At 50.4% G+C, this 20,487-nt stretch overlaps 1 protein-coding gene across 2 annotated transcripts in view; it reads left to right on the top strand.

Moving 5' to 3' along the window:
- Positions 1-1,384: 1,384 nt before the first annotated feature.
- The window catches only part of NUP160 (nucleoporin 160), a 28,760-nt gene continuing 9,657 nt past the window's right edge, over positions 1,385-20,487 (top strand). The window contains exons 1-20 of one of the 2 annotated variants that reach the window (XM_080405741.1): positions 1,385-1,641; positions 1,845-2,055; positions 4,597-4,819; positions 5,065-5,143; positions 5,987-6,101; positions 6,864-7,022; positions 8,004-8,081; positions 8,296-8,393; positions 9,228-9,312; positions 9,782-9,850; positions 10,587-10,670; positions 11,518-11,688; positions 11,800-11,899; positions 13,476-13,641; positions 14,274-14,389; positions 14,494-14,654; positions 15,968-16,101; positions 16,431-16,501; positions 18,025-18,184; positions 18,863-18,932. In XM_080405741.1, the coding sequence (XP_080261867.1) occupies positions 1,439-1,641; positions 1,845-2,055; positions 4,597-4,819; positions 5,065-5,143; positions 5,987-6,101; positions 6,864-7,022; positions 8,004-8,081; positions 8,296-8,393; positions 9,228-9,312; positions 9,782-9,850; positions 10,587-10,670; positions 11,518-11,688; positions 11,800-11,899; positions 13,476-13,641; positions 14,274-14,389; positions 14,494-14,654; positions 15,968-16,101; positions 16,431-16,501; positions 18,025-18,184; positions 18,863-18,932 (2,553 nt within the window). In that variant the 5' untranslated portion in view covers positions 1,385-1,438. The remainder of the gene's footprint in view (positions 1,642-1,844; positions 2,056-4,596; positions 4,820-5,064; positions 5,144-5,986; positions 6,102-6,863; positions 7,023-8,003; positions 8,082-8,295; positions 8,394-9,227; positions 9,313-9,781; positions 9,851-10,586; positions 10,671-11,517; positions 11,689-11,799; positions 11,900-13,475; positions 13,642-14,273; positions 14,390-14,493; positions 14,655-15,967; positions 16,102-16,430; positions 16,502-18,024; positions 18,185-18,862; positions 18,933-20,487) is intronic. The other variant, XM_080405742.1, reaches the window with a different exon arrangement.

Raw genomic sequence — 20,487 nt, 5'->3', positions numbered from 1 at the left:
CGTACTGTCCAGGCACGGTCCCAGTACAGGCCCGGTACAGCCTCAGTACAGTCCCGGTACAGTCCAGGCATGATCCCAGCACAGTCCCAGTATGGTTCCCATACAGTCCCGGTACTGTCCTGGTATTATCCCAGCACAGTCCAGGCATCATCCCAGTAGAGTCCTGGTATGGTCCCAGCACAGCACCAGTATGGTTCCCATACAGTCCCGGCACTGTCCTGGTATTATCCCAGCACAGTCCAGGCATCATCCCAGTAGAGTCCTGGTATGGTCCCAGCACAGCACCAGTATGGTTCCCATACAGTCCCAGTACTGTCCTGGTATTATCCCAGCACCGTCCAGGCATCATCCCAGTAGAGTCCTGGTATGGTCCCAGCACAGTCCCAGCCGGATCCTGGCAATGTCCCTGCACGCACCGAGGCGCAGTGTGGGGGGACCCCATGCCCACTGGGCCACCCCATGGGACCCCAGTCCAGGGGGACATGGTCACCAAGGGACAGGGCACGCAGGTGCTGCCAGCCATGAGGCAGATGTGGGGCACCACCAGCGGGACCCCCTTGGGGCCAGGGCAGCGCAGGTGCCAGGGGCAGGGGGATGCACCTGGGACACCCATCCCTGCCCTTCCCAGCGTGGCCCAGCTCAGCACGGCACGGCACCGCTGTGCCACCAGCACCAGCTCCCGGGGGTGCTGCAGCACCCAGGGTGCTCCAACCCCCGCGATGGAGCAGGGGGTAGGCAGAGCCCCCGGCCCAGGCGCAGCACCCCAGCGCCCCATGGCACCCACTGCCAGCATGGGGCTGTCCTGCCGCGGCCTCGTGCTGCCGGAGCAGGGCTCCCGCTCAAAGGCAGGATTGTTTGGGGCCAGCACGGCGTGCCCGGCCGGGCCCCCGGCACCACATGGCATCGGGGGGCACCGTGCGCACCGTGCCGGCATGGCCGGGCTGGGGGGGCAGAGGGGTCCCCACCGCCCTCGCTGGGACACCAGCACGTGCTCTGCCAGCAGCCTGGCCCTGCGTGCCTGACATGCCGCGCCGGCGGCAGCTGGGGGAGGGGGGGGGGCGGGGGGGGGGGCTGCTCCGGCCTCCCGAACCCAGATCCGGTGCCCTGGAGATGCCCCTCTCCCCCCCCCTCCCCAGGCCCACCCCCTATATCCCCTCCCCATACCCCATCCCCGAGACACCCCATATCCCCTCCACACACCCCATCCTTGGACCACCTCCCTTTCCCCTCGCCCCCCAGATCTTTCTTCCACAAACCTCCTCTGCAAACCCTCTCCCCAAAGCCCCCTTCCCCAGACCCCCTGTCCCCAGACCCCCCGTGCTGCCCCCCCGCCCGCCCACCAGGGGGCGCAGCAGCACGCCCCGCCCCTCCCCGGCACCCCCCGCGCCTCCCTTCCCGTGATGCCCCGTGCGGCCGAGGCGGGAAGGCAGGCGGCAAGATGGCGGCGGGCTTGACGGAACGGAGCTGCTTGGAGCTGAGCGCGGCGGCTCGGGGTCCACCGCGGCGGCCTCAGGAGGTGGCTTTTAGTCCCCCGGGGACGCTTCCGCTCCCAGCTGGTCGCTATGGGGACAGCGCGGGTGGTTTCTGCTACCAGGAGAGCGCGCAGCTCGCCGCCGCCACCAGGAACCGCTTCGTGCGGTGGTGAGTACGGGCCCGGGGGCAGGCTCAGCCCCAGGCCCGGCCCCAGGCCTGCCCCGGCCCCCGCCCCTTCCGCGGCTGGGCCTGGCCCCGGGCCCGGCTGGGGCCCTTCTCTTTGTGCCGGCTTCACTCCCCTCCTGCTGGGGCCCACCTCTCCCTCCACCCGTGCCCGCCGTCCTCACGCCTTCCCCGGTCTCTTCCCTCAGGACCACATCGGGAGACACGGTGGAGCTGGTGGAAGAATCTCTGGACGTTAACTTGCTACACAATGCCGTACGCCTCCGCATCCAGGGCTGCCCGTTTCTGCCGGGCGGTGTGCACCTCTGCGAGGTGCAGAGCCACTTGGTCATCCTGCTGATCACCGGGCAGACGGTGCATCGCCTGCTCCTGCCGCATCCTGCCCGCATGTACCGCAGCGTGAGTACTGGCGTGGCCTGCTGCCTGCCTCCTGCCTCTGTCAGCCACCTGCCTTGGTCCTGCCCCTCAGGAGCCCTCAGCAGAGCCAAGTGCATTTCGAAATAGCAAAAGCCTTGGCGTGCTTCTCAGCACAAAGTACTGCTTCCCACCCATATCACTTTTGGCTGTGACAATTATTTTGGTCATGACATAGTTAATTTTGGCGATGATGGAGTTAATTTTCACTGTAGTAGCTTGTGTGGTGCCAGGTTTTGAATTTGTGACCAAAAGAGTGTTGATAATGCGCTAGTAATTTAGCTTTTGCTGAAAGCAGCCTTCAAGGCCTTCTGTTTCTCACTCTGCCCCCCATGTGAATAGATTTGGGGGTGTGCAGTGGTTTGGGAGGGGGCACAACTGGGCAGATGACTTGAACTAACCAAAGGGATGTTGCTTGCTGAATAATATCATTCTCAGCAATAAAAGGGAAAAGAGGGTTTCAGGGGAGTTAGCCACCTTTTGCTGGGGAGCGGGCTGGGTGTTGGTCTATCTAGCCTTTGTGTCCCTGGTTTTGTTTTCTTCTGTCTTCTCCTTGTCCTTCACTTATTAAGTGATTATTTTGGTTTTTTTACTTTGACCTTCAAGTTTTCTCACTTTTATTCTTCCATTCCTCTTCCCCCATCCCACTTGTGGGGGGAGTGAGCATGTGGCTGTGTGCTGCTTTGCTGCCCAGCAGGATTAAACCCCAACACTGTCTTCTTGCAGGGCTTCACATAAACCCTGTCACCACAGTTGTGCCCATCACGTGTGGGCTGGCTGTAGAAATGCTGGAGGTGAGCTGCTGATAGGTATGAAGCTCGGTGTTTCCTGAGCCCTTTCCAATTGGGCTGGATTTTTTTCCCTACTGAGCAGACTGTATACTGGTTTTGATCAGAATGGAGTTGGTTTTCTTTGCAGCAGCTCACATGGCACTGTGTGGTGGATTTGTCACCGCAGCAGAGTTGGGGACACACCACTGCTTGAGCTGTCACCAAGCAGTGCGTGCATGGCATTGTCAGCTCATCTGATTCTCATGCTGCCCCCCAAAATGAGCTGGCTGGGGGTGGGCAGGAGGCTGGGAAGGGGCACAGCCCACCCTGGCCAAGGAGATGGTCCCTGTGCCATACATGATAGTGTTCAGCGACACGGAGGGGAGGGAATTGGGGCAGGCGACCGTTGCTTGGTGCCCAGCTGGGCATCACACTGCTTGGAGGAGGTGGTGAGGGACTGCCTTGGCATTGCTGGGTCTGGGTTTATTTTCTTCTCCTTCCTCTTTCCTTCACTTATATGACCATCTTTGTCTTGACCCCCGAGTTTTTGCTGCACTTATTCTCCTGTGCTCTGCTGAGGCCTGCAGCTGATGACAGTTACCTGCCAGCTGGATCAGTCCATCACGACTGATCCGATTCATAGCTCTGTGGTGGGGATTTGTACCCTGGACTGGAACCCTCCTGTGTGTCCAGAGGCACAAAGCTGGAGCATATCAGGCTCTCTTGAGCTGTGTGGAAACTCTCTGCTTTAGTTACTCTCCAAACTTTTCTAGTTAAATTTCTTTGTAGATGTTATAAACTGCTGAACTCCCAAGGCCTCTGATTCTTGGCCAGATAGAGCAGGTGTGTTCATCCGCATGGGGTAGTGGAAGTGAAAACTGCTGGGGAAAAGAGTCAAATAAGAAAAGCAAGCTGGAAATCTCTGGCTTTGTTTGGGACTGAATGTACTCAGACCACATGCTGGGGAGGCAGAGGCTGTAGGCATCAGATTCACAGCGTTTGCCCCAGAGCTGAGTGTTTCAGATTGGTGATTAGGGCTCTAATTTTGTTGAAACTTGGTGACATAACCTGAAATGAGGCTCAGAGGTTGGAGGTGACTCTGCTGGAGGTCCTGGGGGCCCAGCCTTGTGACAATGGGGACAAATTACACTTTGAAGGTAGCAACTGAGTGCTTCAGAGGAAAGCCTGGCTGTGTTTGTAACTTGCCCTCTGTACATAGCAAGGTATAGGATATTTTATCTCATGTGGAAGATGGATCTTATGCAAAATTTACATCACATTTACCTGTTTGCTGTGACTTTTTCTCTCGTGTCTGCTTCTGGTATGTCTTGTCAGGTGCCTTCCCTCGCTTGGAGAGCTTATCTCTTGCTTTTAGAGTTCCAGACAGCTTTGCCAAGGGATGATGCTGTGCTACTGCAGAGCTGTTTTTCGCGGAACTCATTACCAGCATTTTGCTCTGAGCTGTCTCAAAGCAGCTGATGGACTGCAGAGCTCCTTTGAGAGCATTATAGTGTATGAGGGAGAGAGCGAGCAAGTATTCTGCTAGAAAATGGCAGGTTTTGAAATCCCTTGCATATCTGCTTGTAAAGGGTTAACAGTAAAGGAAACAGGAGTGGTAGTGATGAAAGTCCTTAACAGAAAAAAATCCTTGTTATCAAGTAGCAGTGTGGCCATTGCCATTCCACAGGTGTCTGGTTGTTTTCTCTGTGCCTTGTGTATGTGTGCTCAGGATTTGTACTCTGCCGTTTCCCTCCAGGACCTGATAACAGAGAGCCAAATGCAGTCCGTGTTTACAGATATCAGCAAAATCAACTTCAGAGATCCTTCCAATTACTATGTGATTCCCAGCGTGCCAGGCCTGGCATCTAATTCTGTCGCCTCAGCGGCGTGGCTTAGCAGTGAGGGGGAGGCTCTCTTCGCTCTGCCCTCTGCTTCAGGAGGGATCTTCGTCCTTAAGCTGCCTCCTCACGATGCACCTGGTAAGGAGCGGGAACAGGCTGCCTCCTCGCATCCGCCTCTGTGAAACACTGCTCAGTGTAGCATCCCCACTCCCAGCTTTGAACTTCTGTTGATTTTGATTTTTTACCTGTCTTAACATATTTCTCCACATACATACAAGCAAAAGCTTTCCTACATCATGCCTGTGAAGCCCCTTGCTGGTGGCAGTGAATATTTTGTTAACGGGTACTCAACATGTTTCTTAATACCACTTTTATTTTGAAAGGAACAGTTTCGGTTGTGGAATTAAAACAGAGCTCGGTGGTGCAGCGTTTCCTTACTGGTTGGATGCCAACTGCCATCAGGTTAGTGTCTGGTGATGAATAAGTGGAAATAATTTTGTCTTTTTTGATTCCCTCACCTAGAGTTTCTAGCTGAACTCAAAGGCAGGCAAGTCAGCATCTATAAATACTCTGCCAAAAAAAGTTAACTGGGTCACAGGAGCTATCGCAGTACGGAAGTTGGGACTTGAATGCTGGATTACTTCATCTTAATGGGGTCCTGCTGATTCTGTATGTCTGTGTCTCTGAACATGTTATATCTAGTAATTGGCCTCTAAGGATTTGCCCAGGATATGGCTTGCAGCCAGCGCAGATTAAGGATTACAACAGTTGTATGTTCTTGCCCTTGTTCTGAAATGTCAGGCTGGTTCCTGACCGGCAGAGGTTACGTGTGGGTGACACGGATGCTCTGTGTGCAAGCTGGGCTCAGTGTTGGATTGTAATTGTTATGATGTCTCCGACAGCACAAACAAATTCTAGGGACTGTGACTCGGAAACGGGAGCGGGTCTCCTGGTGCCATGAATGACTTTTGACCATCAGTGGTGCAGTGCTTGGGGCTGGTCGGATCCTTACCTCCCTCCATGTCCTTCGCCCGCATTCTGCAAGTGCTAGGCTGGGGCTGGGGAAGCCAGGGTTGTGTTTTGGCTCTGCCAAAGCAGGTGAAAAACTGGCTGTTACCGGTGTGGTGGGCTCCTCTGCACCTCGGATGCTGACCAACACAGTCCTGAAACGCTGCACTCTCCTCCTGGTCTCACACCACTGATTTATTTGGTTTTAGACACAGTGTGATAGAAACCCTGTGCCATGGATTTATGTGCTAGCCTTGATTTTCTTTTAAGCTGTTGAAATAAGCTCTGTATTTTCAGAGGTGACTGTGGCCCATCGGACCTGCCTATCAGCCTCTCTGTTCACTGCCTAGATCACGATGCCTTTCTCTTTGCGCTCTGCCAGGACCATAAACTTCGGATGTGGTCCTATAAGGTGAGTGAAGCCTGGGTTCAGGGGGGCAGTGTCTTCCGTTACTGCTCAGGCGATAGTCTGAGGCTTAAGGGACAAAGGCTGAGTGGTTGGCAGAGATTTGATCTGCCATCAAATTGTCACTACAACCTCTGCACGCTGGGATTCAGGGCAGTTTGTGAGAACTGTTGTGGCGTGTGTTTGTAGCTGTGTTTGGAGAGCGAGTGCGTTTTCCTCTGCAGCAAAGCCTTGTCCATAGGGTAAGAGGCAGTATTAGGTTATTTACAAACATACTGGAGCGTTCAGGAGGGCAGACAGGAGTGCTTCAAGGGCCGAGGAGGCACACCAAATGGATATTCTACGGCTTTAGCAGTAATAAGAGCTTCTTTGTGACATGGCTTCTTGTCAACAAGAAGTTAATAAAAGCCTCTGCTTGCTGCATGCCACTTGCTCCAAATATCAGTGCCAAAGCTAATCGACCAGGGCAACTGCTTTCACGGCTCATCTGCACTGGAATGTGTGCGTGCGTTATGGCAGGGAGGGGAAGCTTTATCCGCCGTGCCTGGACTCTGAAAGCCCATGTGCTTGGTGGGAGAGGGCACAGGTGAGATGAGAAGAGCTATACAGTGGTTTAGGTGCGCACACATATGGATGCTTTATGTGCATCCTTTAGAAGAAGATCTGGGTAGCCTTTGGCCAGGAAGGGAAGGATGAGGGAGAAGCGTGGTTTTTTTCAGTCCTGCATCTTTCCTGTGCTGTTTTCCTGAAATCTTTTATTTTGTGTAGGACCAAATGTGCCTGATGGTTGCAGATCTGCTGGAGTTTGTGCCGGTCAGCAGGGACCTGCGGCTTGCAGCTGGGACTGGGCACCGACTGCGACTGGCCTTCTCCCAGTCCCTGGGGCTTTACCTCGGTGTGTACATGCACGCACCCAAGCGAGGGCAGGTATGGAGGGACAGGGCTTCCTTGCTGTGAATGCATCTTTCTTGGGCTGCATGGAAAATACGTTGTTCCTCCTGGCATCTGGGTCTGTAAGGCAAGAAATAGGGAAAAGCTTCATGGCTGGTCCTCTGGGGAGAGCAGTACTTTCTGAATAAACATCTTTGCTCTCAAAACACTGCAGGATACATGTGCCCTCACCCTGGGAGTGGAATTCTCTGTGTGACTAAGCTGATCTGTGAGCACTTGTTCACCTCTTGTTCCAGTAGGATCCCGAAAGCACATATGTGCCGTGGGAAAAGGAAAGGTCTGAAAGGAGCTAAAAGCCTGGAAATACTGATAGTACGTGTGTGTCAGGCTCCTGGGAGCGTGCGCATGCGTCGCTGCCTTGCCAGACGTTGACTTCTTTAGAACTTCTGCTTTTTGCAGTGAATAATAAATTTAGCAGGACAGGAATGACGGCACAGAGTAGTGTCATCTGTTGGACTGCTTACTCTTTGCATTCTCCAGGGCATTCGCGTACAGAGTAGAAGTGTGTATTGTGACTTCTGCTGTCCCACTAGCACTCTGCTTGCTCTGGTAAGAACATGCAGAGCTTGGTTAGCAGCAAGTGGCTTGGGGATTTTGGACTTTTCCACCTTAGTGTCCTTACTTGCCTGCACTGTGTTGTCACTAGCAGTGCCCAGCAGTTACTGCCCATGTTACTGGTTTTCTGGTTTAGTCTTTCAAAAGACAGCTAGAAATCCTTCAGGTTCAGGCAGAGATGAGTGTCCTTGCTGAGAAGACTGAAGGCAGCAACACCAGTACGTGGTGCAGAAGGTCAGCTTGGCAGGGTCTGTGGCTCAGCTTGGCCCTCCTGCCCTTGGCCCTTTGGGGTCTATTGACTGTAGCATCAGGCGAGGAGAGGGACTGGAGATGAGCTTCCCCATGATGTGCTGGTTAGTGGCTTACATTGTTTAGCAAATTACTTACGAGGTGTGTTTGTAGTTCTGTGTCTTCCAGCTGGTGAGCACAGAGAGTAACCGCTACAGCCTTGACCACATATCCTCCCTGTTCTCCTCGCAGGTGAGTGCTGGGGCCTGGCTCCCCAGAGGGCACTGAGACGATAAGGAAGGGGTTGCTTACTGAGAGATCAGAGGCCTGGACTGCCTCTGTGAATAAAGAACTGTTCCCAATGTTTGGTTAAATGATACGAGGGAATATTTTATTGCTGTTAAGTACACGTGTCTCTATTGTACGTGAATTTATGATAAGAAAGTAAATTTGCACTCTCTCCTAGGAGACTCTCGTTGACTTTGCCTTAACCTCGTCTGAGATCTGGGCGCTGTGGCACAACGAAGAGAACCAAACTGTTGTGAAATACATCAACTTTGAGCAGTGAGTTTCTGTGCTGAATTGGTAGCGTTGATAGCCTCGTGAGGGTATCTGCGGGAGCAGCTCTGCGTGCTGCTCATTAAAAACACTGATAGAGCTCTTCAACATTTCTCCTGTCCTGCTTTGCTGATTGAAGTGTGTGGAGGCGCAGCGGTACCTAGTTCTTCCTATTGTTTCTGTGTTGCGTGCACCACTGTGTCTCAGTGCGTATTACATGGAATTTTATTTTTCTTGGTTCTGTTTTACGATAAAGCTACAGCTCAGCTGCAGGAATGTGAAAAATTTAAAAAGCCAGGCAGCAGGCTTGCTGGAAGTGGAGTCTGCTGTGAGTGTGTCAGAGGGAGGGCTGTACTTCACCGACAGCTCCTTCAAAACATAACCAGCTGGTCTCTTCCAAGAAAGATCATGTTTTGAGGAGACCAGTGATGTGAAAGAATCATCCCTGTCTTTATAAGGATCCTGAGGAATAAGATACAGGAAGCTAAGAGGGCAGACTTGGTGTATAACCAGACCAGGGAGTTAAATAATGGGTGAAAAAGTGCTGTGAGTGTGTGCAAGTTTAGGCAGAAGAATCTAATGGTCAGTCTGAGAGAGAGTCACCTGGTGAGCACATCCAACCTGTTCTGCTAGTTTAGAGCTAAGGATGCCACCGTTAAGCTCTCCTGGCTAAATCTGTTGGTTGTTACTAATCAAAGCTCCTGTTACCAGATCCAAAGGGTTCTGTAAAATCTGTGATTGCTGGTGGAAGTGACAGGTTTAGTTCAGGTGGCTGCTTCTGGGCTCATTGTGTTGGAGCACTGCAATGCAGAACTGAGTCTGGCTCTGTTTTTCTTCCAGAAATGTCGCGGGACAGTGGAACCAGGTCTTTGTGCAGCCGCTGCCTGAAGAAGAAGTGACGGTTCGACACGATCAGGACCCCAGGGTGAGCCAACTATGAGATAGCAACAAGAAGTAATGAAGCTGCTCTGTCCAGGAGAACATGAAGACAGTTCAAATGTACAAATTGTATTGATTCAGTCTTAAAATGACTCCAAATTAAAGGGGACAGGCCTTAGCCTCTATTACCACAGCATTAAAACACTAAGCATGGTGATGAAACCAAAAGTTGAGGGATGAGAAGAACGTGGAGTCACTCGAGGGAGCCTTGAGACAAGACGTGTATATAAACAAGATCTGGAGCATGCGAGAAGCAGTGTTTGGTCACTTCAGGAACTGTGAAGAGGCTGGTAGGGGGATGGTTCGAGCAGGATATGGGAATGAACTCAAGTTGGAAAAAAGTACAGATCCAGGGGATGAGTTTGAGAACAGGAGTAAGGATCAGAAGCAGTATCTTAAATGCTCTGCTCCTGACGCATATGTTTTCTTAGATTGTGATCTTTTTCTCTTTGCAGGAAACCTACCTGGAGTATCTCTTCATGCCTGGCAGGTTCACAAATGCAGCTATCCAGAAGGCTTTGCAGGTCAGTGAGAGGGCATTCTGTGCACGTGCTGCTTGGCTTCATCCTTCCTGGCTGTTTAGCTGTGAGGCAGCAGGACTCCTTGGGGCTCTTGGCAGGCATCAGTTTGCATTTGGCAGTTTGTAGACCTGTCAGCAGTCACTGAAGCAAGTTAGCGGCTGTTGTGCCATACTTCATCCAGTGTGTGTGCTGATGCTGGGAGGCAGAATGTGGTTTCCAGTTTTGGGGCTTTCTCCCCCTTAGATAGCAGAGAGGTTGCTGAACTTGCTTTGCAGTGCCTGCTGCTTTAGCCAGGGGAACAGAGACTCTCTCAGCCCACTGTAGTGGTCTTTTTCAGAATATATCTGCTCGGTTCTGGCTCCTCTAGGGCTGTTAAGGGCAACATGCAGTGCCTTTTCAGGAAAAATGGAAAAGCCAAACTTCTGCTCCTGCAACTGATTCTTTGTGCTGTGACCTTGTTAGAGGCCTATAGCAAGGTACAAGAGAGTGCTGCTGTCAAGGTGTGCGTCACTTCTTTCCTTACATTCTGGTGCACTGCCTACCCGGAAGCTTCCTCCATTTCCACAGGCTGTACATCTGTGTACCCCACATTCAGCAGCCAGCCATGTTTTTTGATGCTTTCATTTTGCAAAGCACTGGCTGACGCTCTTGTGTTTGCTTTACGTCACTCAGTACTGCTTGAACCCTGGGGAGACAGCTCTCTTGCTTTAAAGTAAAAGTTCACTCTGTTGCTTTTCAGATCTTTTCTCAAGGAACTGAGAGACACATGGATCTGACGTGGGACGAGTTAAAAAAAGAGGTTACTTTAGCTGTGGAAAGTGAGGTGAGATTTTCTTTTTTTTTTTTCTTCATGATGTTTTGTGCTTACATCTGTTGTATGCAGTATTGTGATGGTTCAGTGAAGTTAAATGAGGTGCAGAGTGATTCCAGGCCTTGTTTTGTCCTTTCTCTCTCCAAAGGAGTTGCGTACATTTTTTAAAAAGTACGAATCACTATCCTTCCTGTCTGACTTTTCCATTCCCTCTTCTTTTTTAGAGTCCTTTCTCAGTGTTCTGCTGTCTCTGCTCCCTGAGTGCACTTCACTGGTAATGCATCATATGGTGCCCATTCCCAGCTCCCTGCAAATGGGTGCTATCACTCGTAATTTTGGACACCAAAGATAATCTGCTTAGGGGACCCATCTGAAAGATCAACTGGCTGTCCTTTTGGGTCTAAATTTCCCCCATTTTATCCTGCTGCTCCAGATTTTACTTTGATATGCTTGACTCTGTAAGCCAGCAGTCCTACCACCTGCTCTTCATCCTTGAGGCTGCTTAGAGTATTACTAGAAAGTTTACAAAAAAGGCTATACGTCCTCTATAGCAGTTGTCATGCACAATATTTTTAAAGAAGCCTACAGTGCTGCCCTTTTTCTTGATATCATTGGTGCTTCTTTGTCTAAGGTTGTATCGATACGGTTCTTGTGAGCTTTGTTCCCCTCGCTGTTTGCTGTGTGATTCAGTGCTGTAGGAAAGGTGGTGGGGAAGAGAACTGTAGCTGGTGTTTATAAACCTTAACTATATAAAGGTGTGACACTGGTCATGAGAAACAAGACAGCAGTCTGAATGCTACAGTTTTTCTCTCTGGTTCACCGCCTGTATTCACCTGAAGTCTTGTTTTGGTCCTGCTAGTTCCAGAGCAGCGTGACAGAATATGAGTGCTCACCGGAGGAGTTCTGGCAGCTGCAGGTGGAGTTCTGGTCCAAGTTCTATGCCTGCTGCCTTCAGTACCAAGAAGCGCTCTCACGGCCCCTGGCCCTGCACTTGAATCCCTACACCAGCATGGTGTGCCTGCTGAAGAAGGTGAGACTGAGCGGCGGTGGCTTTTTGGCCTCTGTGGCCAACTGAAGCAGTGATCTGACAGAGGTTTGGACCTGGGGACCTCAAAGAAGGGCTTTCTCCTCACCTTTCTAGGGCTCCCTGTCTTTCCTCATGCCCTGCTCCTTGGTGGACCACCTCTATCTCCTCTCTAACGAGCACCTCCTGACTGAGGATGATGCTGCAATCTTTGATGGTAAGTGAGATGTGGAGCTTTTTCATTGTTGGAGGTTTAACACTACATGTCAGGGAAACCCTAGACAGAGGGAGGGATGCAGGAGTTCCCAGAGGTCTCTTGAAGAGCTCCTGACTCTTCCATAGTTATGTACATGGAGCTAGGTTTTTTATTTTGGCACTTGTAGGGAGTTTTATTTTGTGAAACCTGCGATCGTGCTCACAACAGGAGTTAGAAAGTGGTGTCAAGGCTGCAGTTCTGCCGTGATCCTTTTCAGATAACTTAAAAAGGAAGCATCTCAGATTTGGGGCTGCGTGTTGCTCCGTGGTAAGGACCTGCATTGGTGGATCCTTTGCCCTTGTAGCTTTATAAACACTCTGTGTAGGCTGCGGTTAGCTGGTGCCCTCTTCATGCCAGCTCTGTGTGGGGCAGATCTGGGTTGGAGCCCGGTAGTGTGCTGGTGGGGAGAGTGGGGTGCAGTGTTTCTGACCATGTGGGTGACCCCACCAATATGAACCCTGCTCACCATTATCTCGGCTGGGTGCTTGCTCAGCTTTTCCATGCCCACTGAGAGCTGTAAGACCTACTCTGACACGGTCCAAGTGGTTCTGTTTGTAAAATTCCCCAATCTCTGTGTCTTGCTGATGGAGTAAACTCCTTTCGAAGATTACAGATGAGAAGGAAACTTGTAGCTGGGCTCAGCTGCCCAGTTCTGCAAACTTAGTTTTTAGTGCAATGTTTTTGTATAAATGTTTTCATGTAAGCACTGGAGAGGGACCGTGCTGTTCCTTGTCTCAGCGGAGTAAATGCCAGAGTGTGCAAAACCTGTCGTTACTATTGTCGCCACAGTGCCCTCTATGCTTTACTGGCTGTGGAATGACGTTTCACAAGAAAAAGGCAACGGAAAATGTTACCTAAGCTCTACTTTCATGCTCGAGTGATCTTTATATTTTTTATAAAGAAGACTTGTCATCCATTTGGTTGAGCTATTTCTGGATCTGAGGGAAGGAAAGCTGGAGGGCTGGGTTTGGGCAGCTAGCAGTTCCTGCCCTGTCTGTTTCAGACTTCTCAAAAAATCTAACTTAATTTTCAAAACGCATACATGAAGGATTGCATTGCAAAGCAGTGATTTGAACCCTCAGTACTGAATTTTCAGATCACTCCTAAGACTGTGAAAATCCTCTCGCAGCTGTGAGAGGTGGTGCTGCAAACAGATAGCTGCTGAAAGGAGAGTGCTTTCTGCTTGGCAGACCTAAGTTGTCTGAGCCGTTTGCTCTGGGGTTTTTTTTCTCTTACGGCACGCTAATTATTTCCTTTCAACCTGTGGCTGGAGAAAATCCCTTGGAGGAAATTTCATTGTTTTCTTGTTGCATCAGTAGTTTTTACTTTCCAAATATAAAGCCCAAATCTTTCTTTGTTAACCTCTAAGTTTTAATTTGGCCTCATAGCAGGGAAGGGGCAGTTTGGCATGCAGGATTGAGACCAATGTGCTGCTAGTTGTTTGCTGGTAGGAGCTGAACTAACTGGTTTTTGAATGGCCCTCCCACCTTTGCTTTGAAATCTCTTGTAAATATACAGTTAGATTCTTTCATTACAGATTTGGAGATGTCTCGTGATGTTGTCTGTCTTGTCCAGTGCCTTCGACTGATCGGAGAATCAATTTCCATGGAAATGGCATTCATAATGGAAATGGCTTGCTCCCGCCTCCAGCCTCCAGAAAAGGCTGCAGAGCAGATCCTGGAGGACTTGATAGCTAATGACACGTAAGGAGATGTTTTTGCAGAAGCTCCCCTGCAGGGAGGCTGTGAAGGCTGAGCAGGGATTGCCTGGAGCCATCCTTGATTGGCATCAAAGCACATTTGAGATGTCCGGGCTTCTCCCTGTGCTGCAGGAGACTTTTCCAGGTCTCCTTAGAGTTGGGGAGCGTGGGTATCAGTGACGTTAGCAGGGTCTTCCGTCCAGAACCCCTTTGCTGTTGCTTGGGGTCCTCCAGAAAAGAAATGTTCATGATTCTCAGGTAAGATAGCAGAAGAGGAACAAGTTCCTGTTAGGTAATCATTGCAGTGTGGAAAGCAAGTGCCTGCAGACACTAGGTAGAGGTCAGAGCCTTGGTCAAACCATGTGGTTACTGTGCTAACCTCCTGAAATCATTAGTGGAATGCCAGCTATCTGACTGTTATTTCCTGGTAGCCTGGGGGGGCGGAATAAATAGACTGGTTCCTGCAGGTGCTGTAATAAAACTCCAAGCCAGAAGAGGATTCCCATCAAGAATGTCCAGGCTGATCAGATACACTGCCTTCCAGAGAGGATCAGTAAGAGAGGAAAGGGAGCACTCTTGAGTTTAAATCTCATGTTGCCGATGATTATCATTATTGTTATCTTTTTCACTTTGCAGGGAAAATGTGATGGAGGATATACACAGCAAGCTGCAGGAGGTCAGAAACCCCATCCACGCCATTGGAGTGCTCATCCGAGAAATGGACTATGAGACAGACGCTGACATGGAAAGAGGTGAGAGCTCTACAGCGGTGTGTTTGGGCTGGGAAAGCAGTGTCTCAGCAAGTGTTCTTGTCTGTCTAGTTCCTCCCCTTATCTCAGTGATTTTTATCTTTCAGCTCATCATCTAGCTATGCGCATGAACCTCACCCAGCTGTATGGTAGCGGTACGGCTGTCAGCGTGGTTTGCTGGGGGGTGTGTAAGATTGCTACCATCCGTTTCCTGATCTGTCGGGACCTGTTGATCCTCCAACAGCTGTTGCTCCGGCTTGGAGATCCTGTGAGTACAGCCCTTGAAGCTACTGCTACGCTCTTTGAACTTTTGGGTCTTGGGTTCTGGTGGTGCCAGGCTGTGAGCACTGTCTCTTCCCACAGAACACTGGAGGCTGTTTGAACTAGCCTGAGGCTTGGGCAAGGCCTGTTCTCTTTCTCCAGCTGCTTTTGTCATCCTAAGCAAAGCAGTGCTCACACCCTAACCTCTTTCCACGATGAGCATCCAGGAAGCAAAACTTTGCAGGAGAGCGGCATTGTTTCCAGCCTCCCGTCTGAAACAACACTGCCTGAACATGTAGTTTTCCCATCTGTTCCCCATCCCTCCCCTGGTGCTGCGCAGCCCAGCGTGCACAGGACTGCAGCCTTGTTTTCTGGCAATGCAGCACGCAGCACCTCTGTGTCAGGGCAGCAGTGTTTACCCAGAGGCCGTAGTTTCAGCCTCTTGGAGGCTGCTCCAGCCAGTGCAAACAGCCACCACGATGGCAGCTGTGTTTGTGGTCATGGTGGGGACTGGTCTGGGTCCGTTCTGTGGCCACGTGAGGGATGGTGCTGATGGTTTGGACGCAGGGGTGTGGAACCAATCCCCAGACAAGAGGAGTGTTGTTTAAACCAATATTATTTGCTTGGAAATGTTACTGCGGTAGTTTCTTGGTTGAAAAGAAATCCCCTTCTTCCCGGATAAGGTTGCCCTGGTAGCATTTAAAGCACATTGCAAGGTGCCCTTCTGGAGCCAGGCTCTCACAGACTCTCACAGGGCATGTGACCTGCTGCTTGTTTGATGATGAACTACTGCTTTGCCACCTTGACACAGTTGTGTCCTCCACAGGCATGGATTGCTTTTTCTTCCGTGTCACCTAGCCATGCTGCTCTTGGCTGGAGCCTACAGGGATGCAAGGCTGGGCCCTGGGATGGTCTCAGCAGCAAAGCCGTGATTTCACTCTCGGTGACATTGTTGCAGCAGTGCAAAGCACCTTTTTGCTGGTGTCCCTGGCATCAGCAGGTGTGGGTATTCACAGGCGAGAGAAGAACTCTGTGTGCACATAGCTTTGCTTGTTAAACTTTCCCCATGGGGTCTGGGCCACCAGAATAGTTGAGTTGCCCCTTGGTCTGAGGTGACACTAATTTATGACCAGGTTATTCTGGTACATGCAAGAGTCCTACTGGTCTCCTGGGTGGGCTGAGTGAACTGCCGGGCTATTGAGCACCTTGGTGTTTGCAGAAGGGACGAGCTGGGCCTGATATAAACCTCAATGGTTGCCCTTGTCCTGCCACGGCTCTGGGCTTGGTCTCTCAGTGTGCCAACCTCTGGTTTGCTTGCAGATGGTTCTGGGAGGGGGACAGCTGTTCCAGTCTCAGCAGGACCTGCTGCACCGCACCTCTCCCCTGCTGCTCTCCTACTACCTGATTAAGTGGGCGAGCCAGTGCCTGGCATCAGATGTCCCCGTTGACACGCTGTAAGTCTCTATACCGATACCGTGCCCCTTCTGTCTTTGATTGTAGGCTCCTGCTAAATCCACCTGAAATGCCCTTCCTGATGTGAAAAGCTGGTGGCTGCTGTGGGAGTATCACTCTAGCAGTCAGGTTGTGCTGGGGAGGGTTGTTTTTTTTCTTCCACGTTTTGAGCTGACTCCTTGCCTTGTGCTAATTCTGCCGTGTGAGGTCTTGCTGTTCTGTGCACTGTTGCCTTTTTTGGCAGTAGGAGTCATTTGAGTTGAACAATGAGCGCAATTAAAGCAGGAGGCGTTTTGTTGCCTCTTCACTGATGGCTTTTTTTCTTCTCTAGGGAATCTAATCTGCAGCATCTATCTGTGTTGGAGTTAGCAGACACCACTGTTCTAACGCCCCATAAACTAGGTAAGATGTCCACAGTTCATCAGCTCTCGGTGTTTGTGTTATTTATACCTCTGGCACTCTGTCTTTGCCACCCGAGGGAAATGCTTCCTGCAGTGAGCTAATGGAGTGCGTGGTTGAATGACCCCACTTTAGGTGGAGATGTTTGTCATGCCGTCCACCAAAAAACAACAAAGGATCTTGTAGCATTGGACTGGGACCAGAGATGTGGATCTTATCCTCAACTTGAGGAGGATGGGAAGGCCTTGCTCAGCCAAGCATTATTAATGCTGACCCTGGCAATGTCAGCCAAGCTCACCTCTCGCTCACCTACGTTACAGCGGCTGTAGTGGGTCAGACCAGCTCTGTCCTGCTCGCCAGCCTTTATCCCACAGTAAGCAGGAGCAGCAGCTCAGGGAAAGGAGAGAATGTAGCAATACTTCCCCAAAACATACTTGTGCTTCCAGCCCTTTGCAGTTGAGACTGAGTGTTGTTCACAGCCAGCGCCTCAAGGGGAAAATTGCAGCTGATAATTCGTTTGCATTTTAAAAGTCTTGCTGCAAAGACATATGCTTTGGGTTACTGTCATGGAGGAGAAATCCCAGTGGGGGAGAACGTATATTTAGGATATAGAATATGTAATTAGGAGGATGTGTACCTTGAAGCAGTTAGGGAGGGAGGTGGTGAGCAGGGTAGGGGAGAAAATGCAGAGGTAAGATGCTGCTGTAAGTAGTCTGCACTTTGAGCCTAAGACACTTCGGAGGGAGCTGAGAAAATTGGTGACAAACAGGCAGCAGTGCCACGTGTGCGGGGCTGTGAGCTGGAGAAGAATTTCCTCCACTGGCTTACAGGCCTGGGGCATTTGTGCTCTTTGTAAGCACACTGCAGTCTTTGGAGTCTGAACTCTCCCTGAATGAGAGTCTTGGTTCAGGAGGCAATTGCCTCGATGTAAATGTCAGCACATGAAAGCAAAACTGAAAACATCCTTTGTCTGTGCCAGTGTCGTGGGTTATTTCTTGGCCGGCTCGTGAGGAAAGTCCTGTTTGGCTGCTGTGCTGCAGGAAAAATATGTGAAACGTAGGAAAGATTGAAAGGAGATGGCAGCTTGGGGAGAGGCATTGAGAACAGTTAGCTAATGGGAGATTGGACTGCTGAGGGTGCTGGAACGAGGATGGAGGCATTTGAACAGATAGCCAAATCAGCACTCCCTCAGCCCTGCCCTGCACAACACTTGGTCGCGCTGGAAAGCTGCAGCTGTGTTGCGAATAGCACAACTGGAGAGCGAGCACAACCCTTTTTTGTCTGTTGTAATTGAGTTGTGGTTAATAAACATTGCAGTATGTGGCTCTTTGATCTCCTGCTACTCCCTCTGACTTAACCAGACGGCAAGAGAAATCCAAAACCAACAAGTCTGAGTATTGAACGTGCTTATTGTTTTGCTCTGTCTTAATCTGTGATGTTTGGGCTGATGAGCACAGCACGATGTAGAAAGCCTGGGATGTCTGCTGCGGGCCCTCTTCTCAGTGTTTCTTTAACTTATATTTTAGTATCCAGCCCTCAAACAATTGTGGAGCTGTTCTTCCAGGAAGTGGCCAGAAGGCACATTATATCTCGACTCTTCTTACAATCGAACACCTCTTTAGCTGAAACAAGCCTGAACTGGCCCCATCTCATTACCGCAATAGTGACTGACTTTTTGCCGCTTCTGTATCCTTGACTGTAAACCGGCTGCAAGGTGCTCACTCTTGCCGGGCTGGAATCAGGAGGAGTTTCTGTATGGCATGGCAGTGCCAGAGCCCCTGCGCAAGTTGTGTGAGATCCTGATACGGAGCTTCCATGCATCTGGAGGCTGGGAGGTGGGTCTGTGGGAGGAGGGTTGGGGCTAGTGGAGGCGGTAGGGTGGTGGGCTGCAGAGTGCTTGGGGGCTGTAAGTTGGCCACCTCCGCCACCAAGCCTCATACAACTCCAAAATCAGTGCTTTCCACGCCCACATTTCAAAGGCAAGTCTCTGGAACAAGTGACTTGTTAGCATTAATGGGATTTGCAGGTATTTTAAGATTTCACAGAATCAGTCCTGTTCCGGTGCACAAGAAAGGATTTGAGTTTTTGACTTTAAGCCCTTGAGCTCTAGCAACTTGACTTGGCAAGGTGCGATGCTGTGAGATTTGGAAGAGTAACAAGATTTGGGTAGTTGTGGATTAGATGTACTAATGGTTTTGTTCTAATATGGATAAATCTTATTACAGAATAATGACTTGTATAAAGAGCAGCTTAATCTTCTCTCCTTTCCCCCCACAAACTGAGTGCAAGAGGCATGCTGACTTTCAGACTAGTTCTGTGAGCTCCTGGGGCTGGATTGTCCCATGTTCCTTAACCGCCGCTCAGATGGCCCAGCAATCCCAGCTTCCTCTTCCCTGAGTGCCTGATGGGGAGCTGTCAGTACACCCAGCTGCAGGTGAGTGCTTTGCGCCGTCTCTCTCACAGGGGCTGAAGGGGGAAGAGCAGGAGCGGGTGCAATAGCAAACACTTGTCTTTCCAGGCGTGGGTTTCTTTCAGCAGCAGCTCTGCGCTTTGGCCAGTGCAGAGGTGTGACGCAGTGTGAGCTCTCTGCACAGCTGCCTTACATCTGCTTAGAAAAAGCTCCCCAAAACATCATCTTTCTAGTTGCTGGAGTTTGTTCTGCTTTCTGCTAGTCATTGCTCTCTTGATCTCAGACACGAGCTAATCTTCCCAAATACTCTGCTCTCACGTCTCCCTTTTGGAGATGATGGGCTGGAGGTTTGTCCTGCAGATGAAACAGAGCAAGGAAGGATTCTGCTGGGTAATTGTTAGAAATCTCTCGTGTAACTATCACAGTGTCGGTGCGGTGAACAAACTGTAAGGTAGCAAATATCTTCCATCTTCCTCATGCATCTGTCTTGTTCCCTGTGGTGTCTGCCTCTGCTAACAGAAGGGCTTTTTGCTAAATATCTCGTACCTAGAAAATGACACAGACAGTTTGCTGGGGAATGATTTCAGGTGGTTGTTTTATGCATTTCCTCTTTCATCTGTTTTCAAGAAAATCCAGGCATAAGTGCTCAGGATTATTATATACCCTTTTCGTGGAGGAGTTCAGTCTCCCAGGGCTTGTCTGACAGCGTGATACTGCGTGCAAGAAACATCTTTGCAGAGCTTGTTTAAATATCACAGCAAGCCCATAATCCAGCAGCTTGCTAGCTGCTGATCTACCCGTAGCCTTTCCTGTGGTACCATTGCAAACAGATTGCCCGACGGGACTGGGGTTCAGGAGGCTGTCTTCAACCCAGCAGCTGAAATAATGCTTCAGGAGGGCTTATTTATTTCTTAAATGTCCTTACTGGTAAAAAACAGAGTAAGAAACATCTGTCACCTTCCCATCCCTGGCTGTGCTCCCAACATCTTGGCAGCGAGACGAGTGAACTACTTTTTTTTTAGGTGTCTCCGTAGACTGCTGTATTTCAGCTGTTTCTCCACTGTCTCTTCCCGTGCTCTTCAAGGGCTTGGTAGTTGTAGCTGCTTGTGCTCTAGTTCTGAACCGCGTGGTTTCTTGTCTGCAGTGCCATGTGACACGCTTCATACCCTGACTGATGGCAGTCCTTGAGGCGTGCAGGGCTAGGCAGGCTGTTATTAATGACATGTTTTTTCCTGTGCTTAGCAGATCCTTTTATTCTCACAGTCCCTTACACCTGGGGGCTAAATTGCTGTCTTTTGTGTTCGTGTTGCTTCCGAGAAGAATGTCAAATCTGCAGAGCTTTTGAGCCAGGAAATGCTGGGATGGTTTGGGCAGCATCGTTGTACCTCCTGGCATGTGTGCACTCTCATGGCACGAGCATGCTTTGAATTTCCTTGCGTTGCTTTCGCCTCACTTGTGTCCTGCCTCAAGGAGGTACAAGAGACTTTTATATCTGCAGGGGCAGGCTCTTCCTCCTCCCCGCTACCTTCTGTTACGCTTACTGATCCCAGTCAGTCACGTAAACTTGGATTAAGTGCAT

This window comes from Falco punctatus, assembly GCF_963210335.1.
Source record: "Falco punctatus genome assembly, chromosome: 10".
Lineage (NCBI taxonomy): Eukaryota > Metazoa > Chordata > Aves > Falconiformes > Falconidae > Falco > Falco punctatus.
Note: the sequence above shows the minus strand (reverse complement) of the source record. Positions and strands in the feature narration are given on the sequence as shown.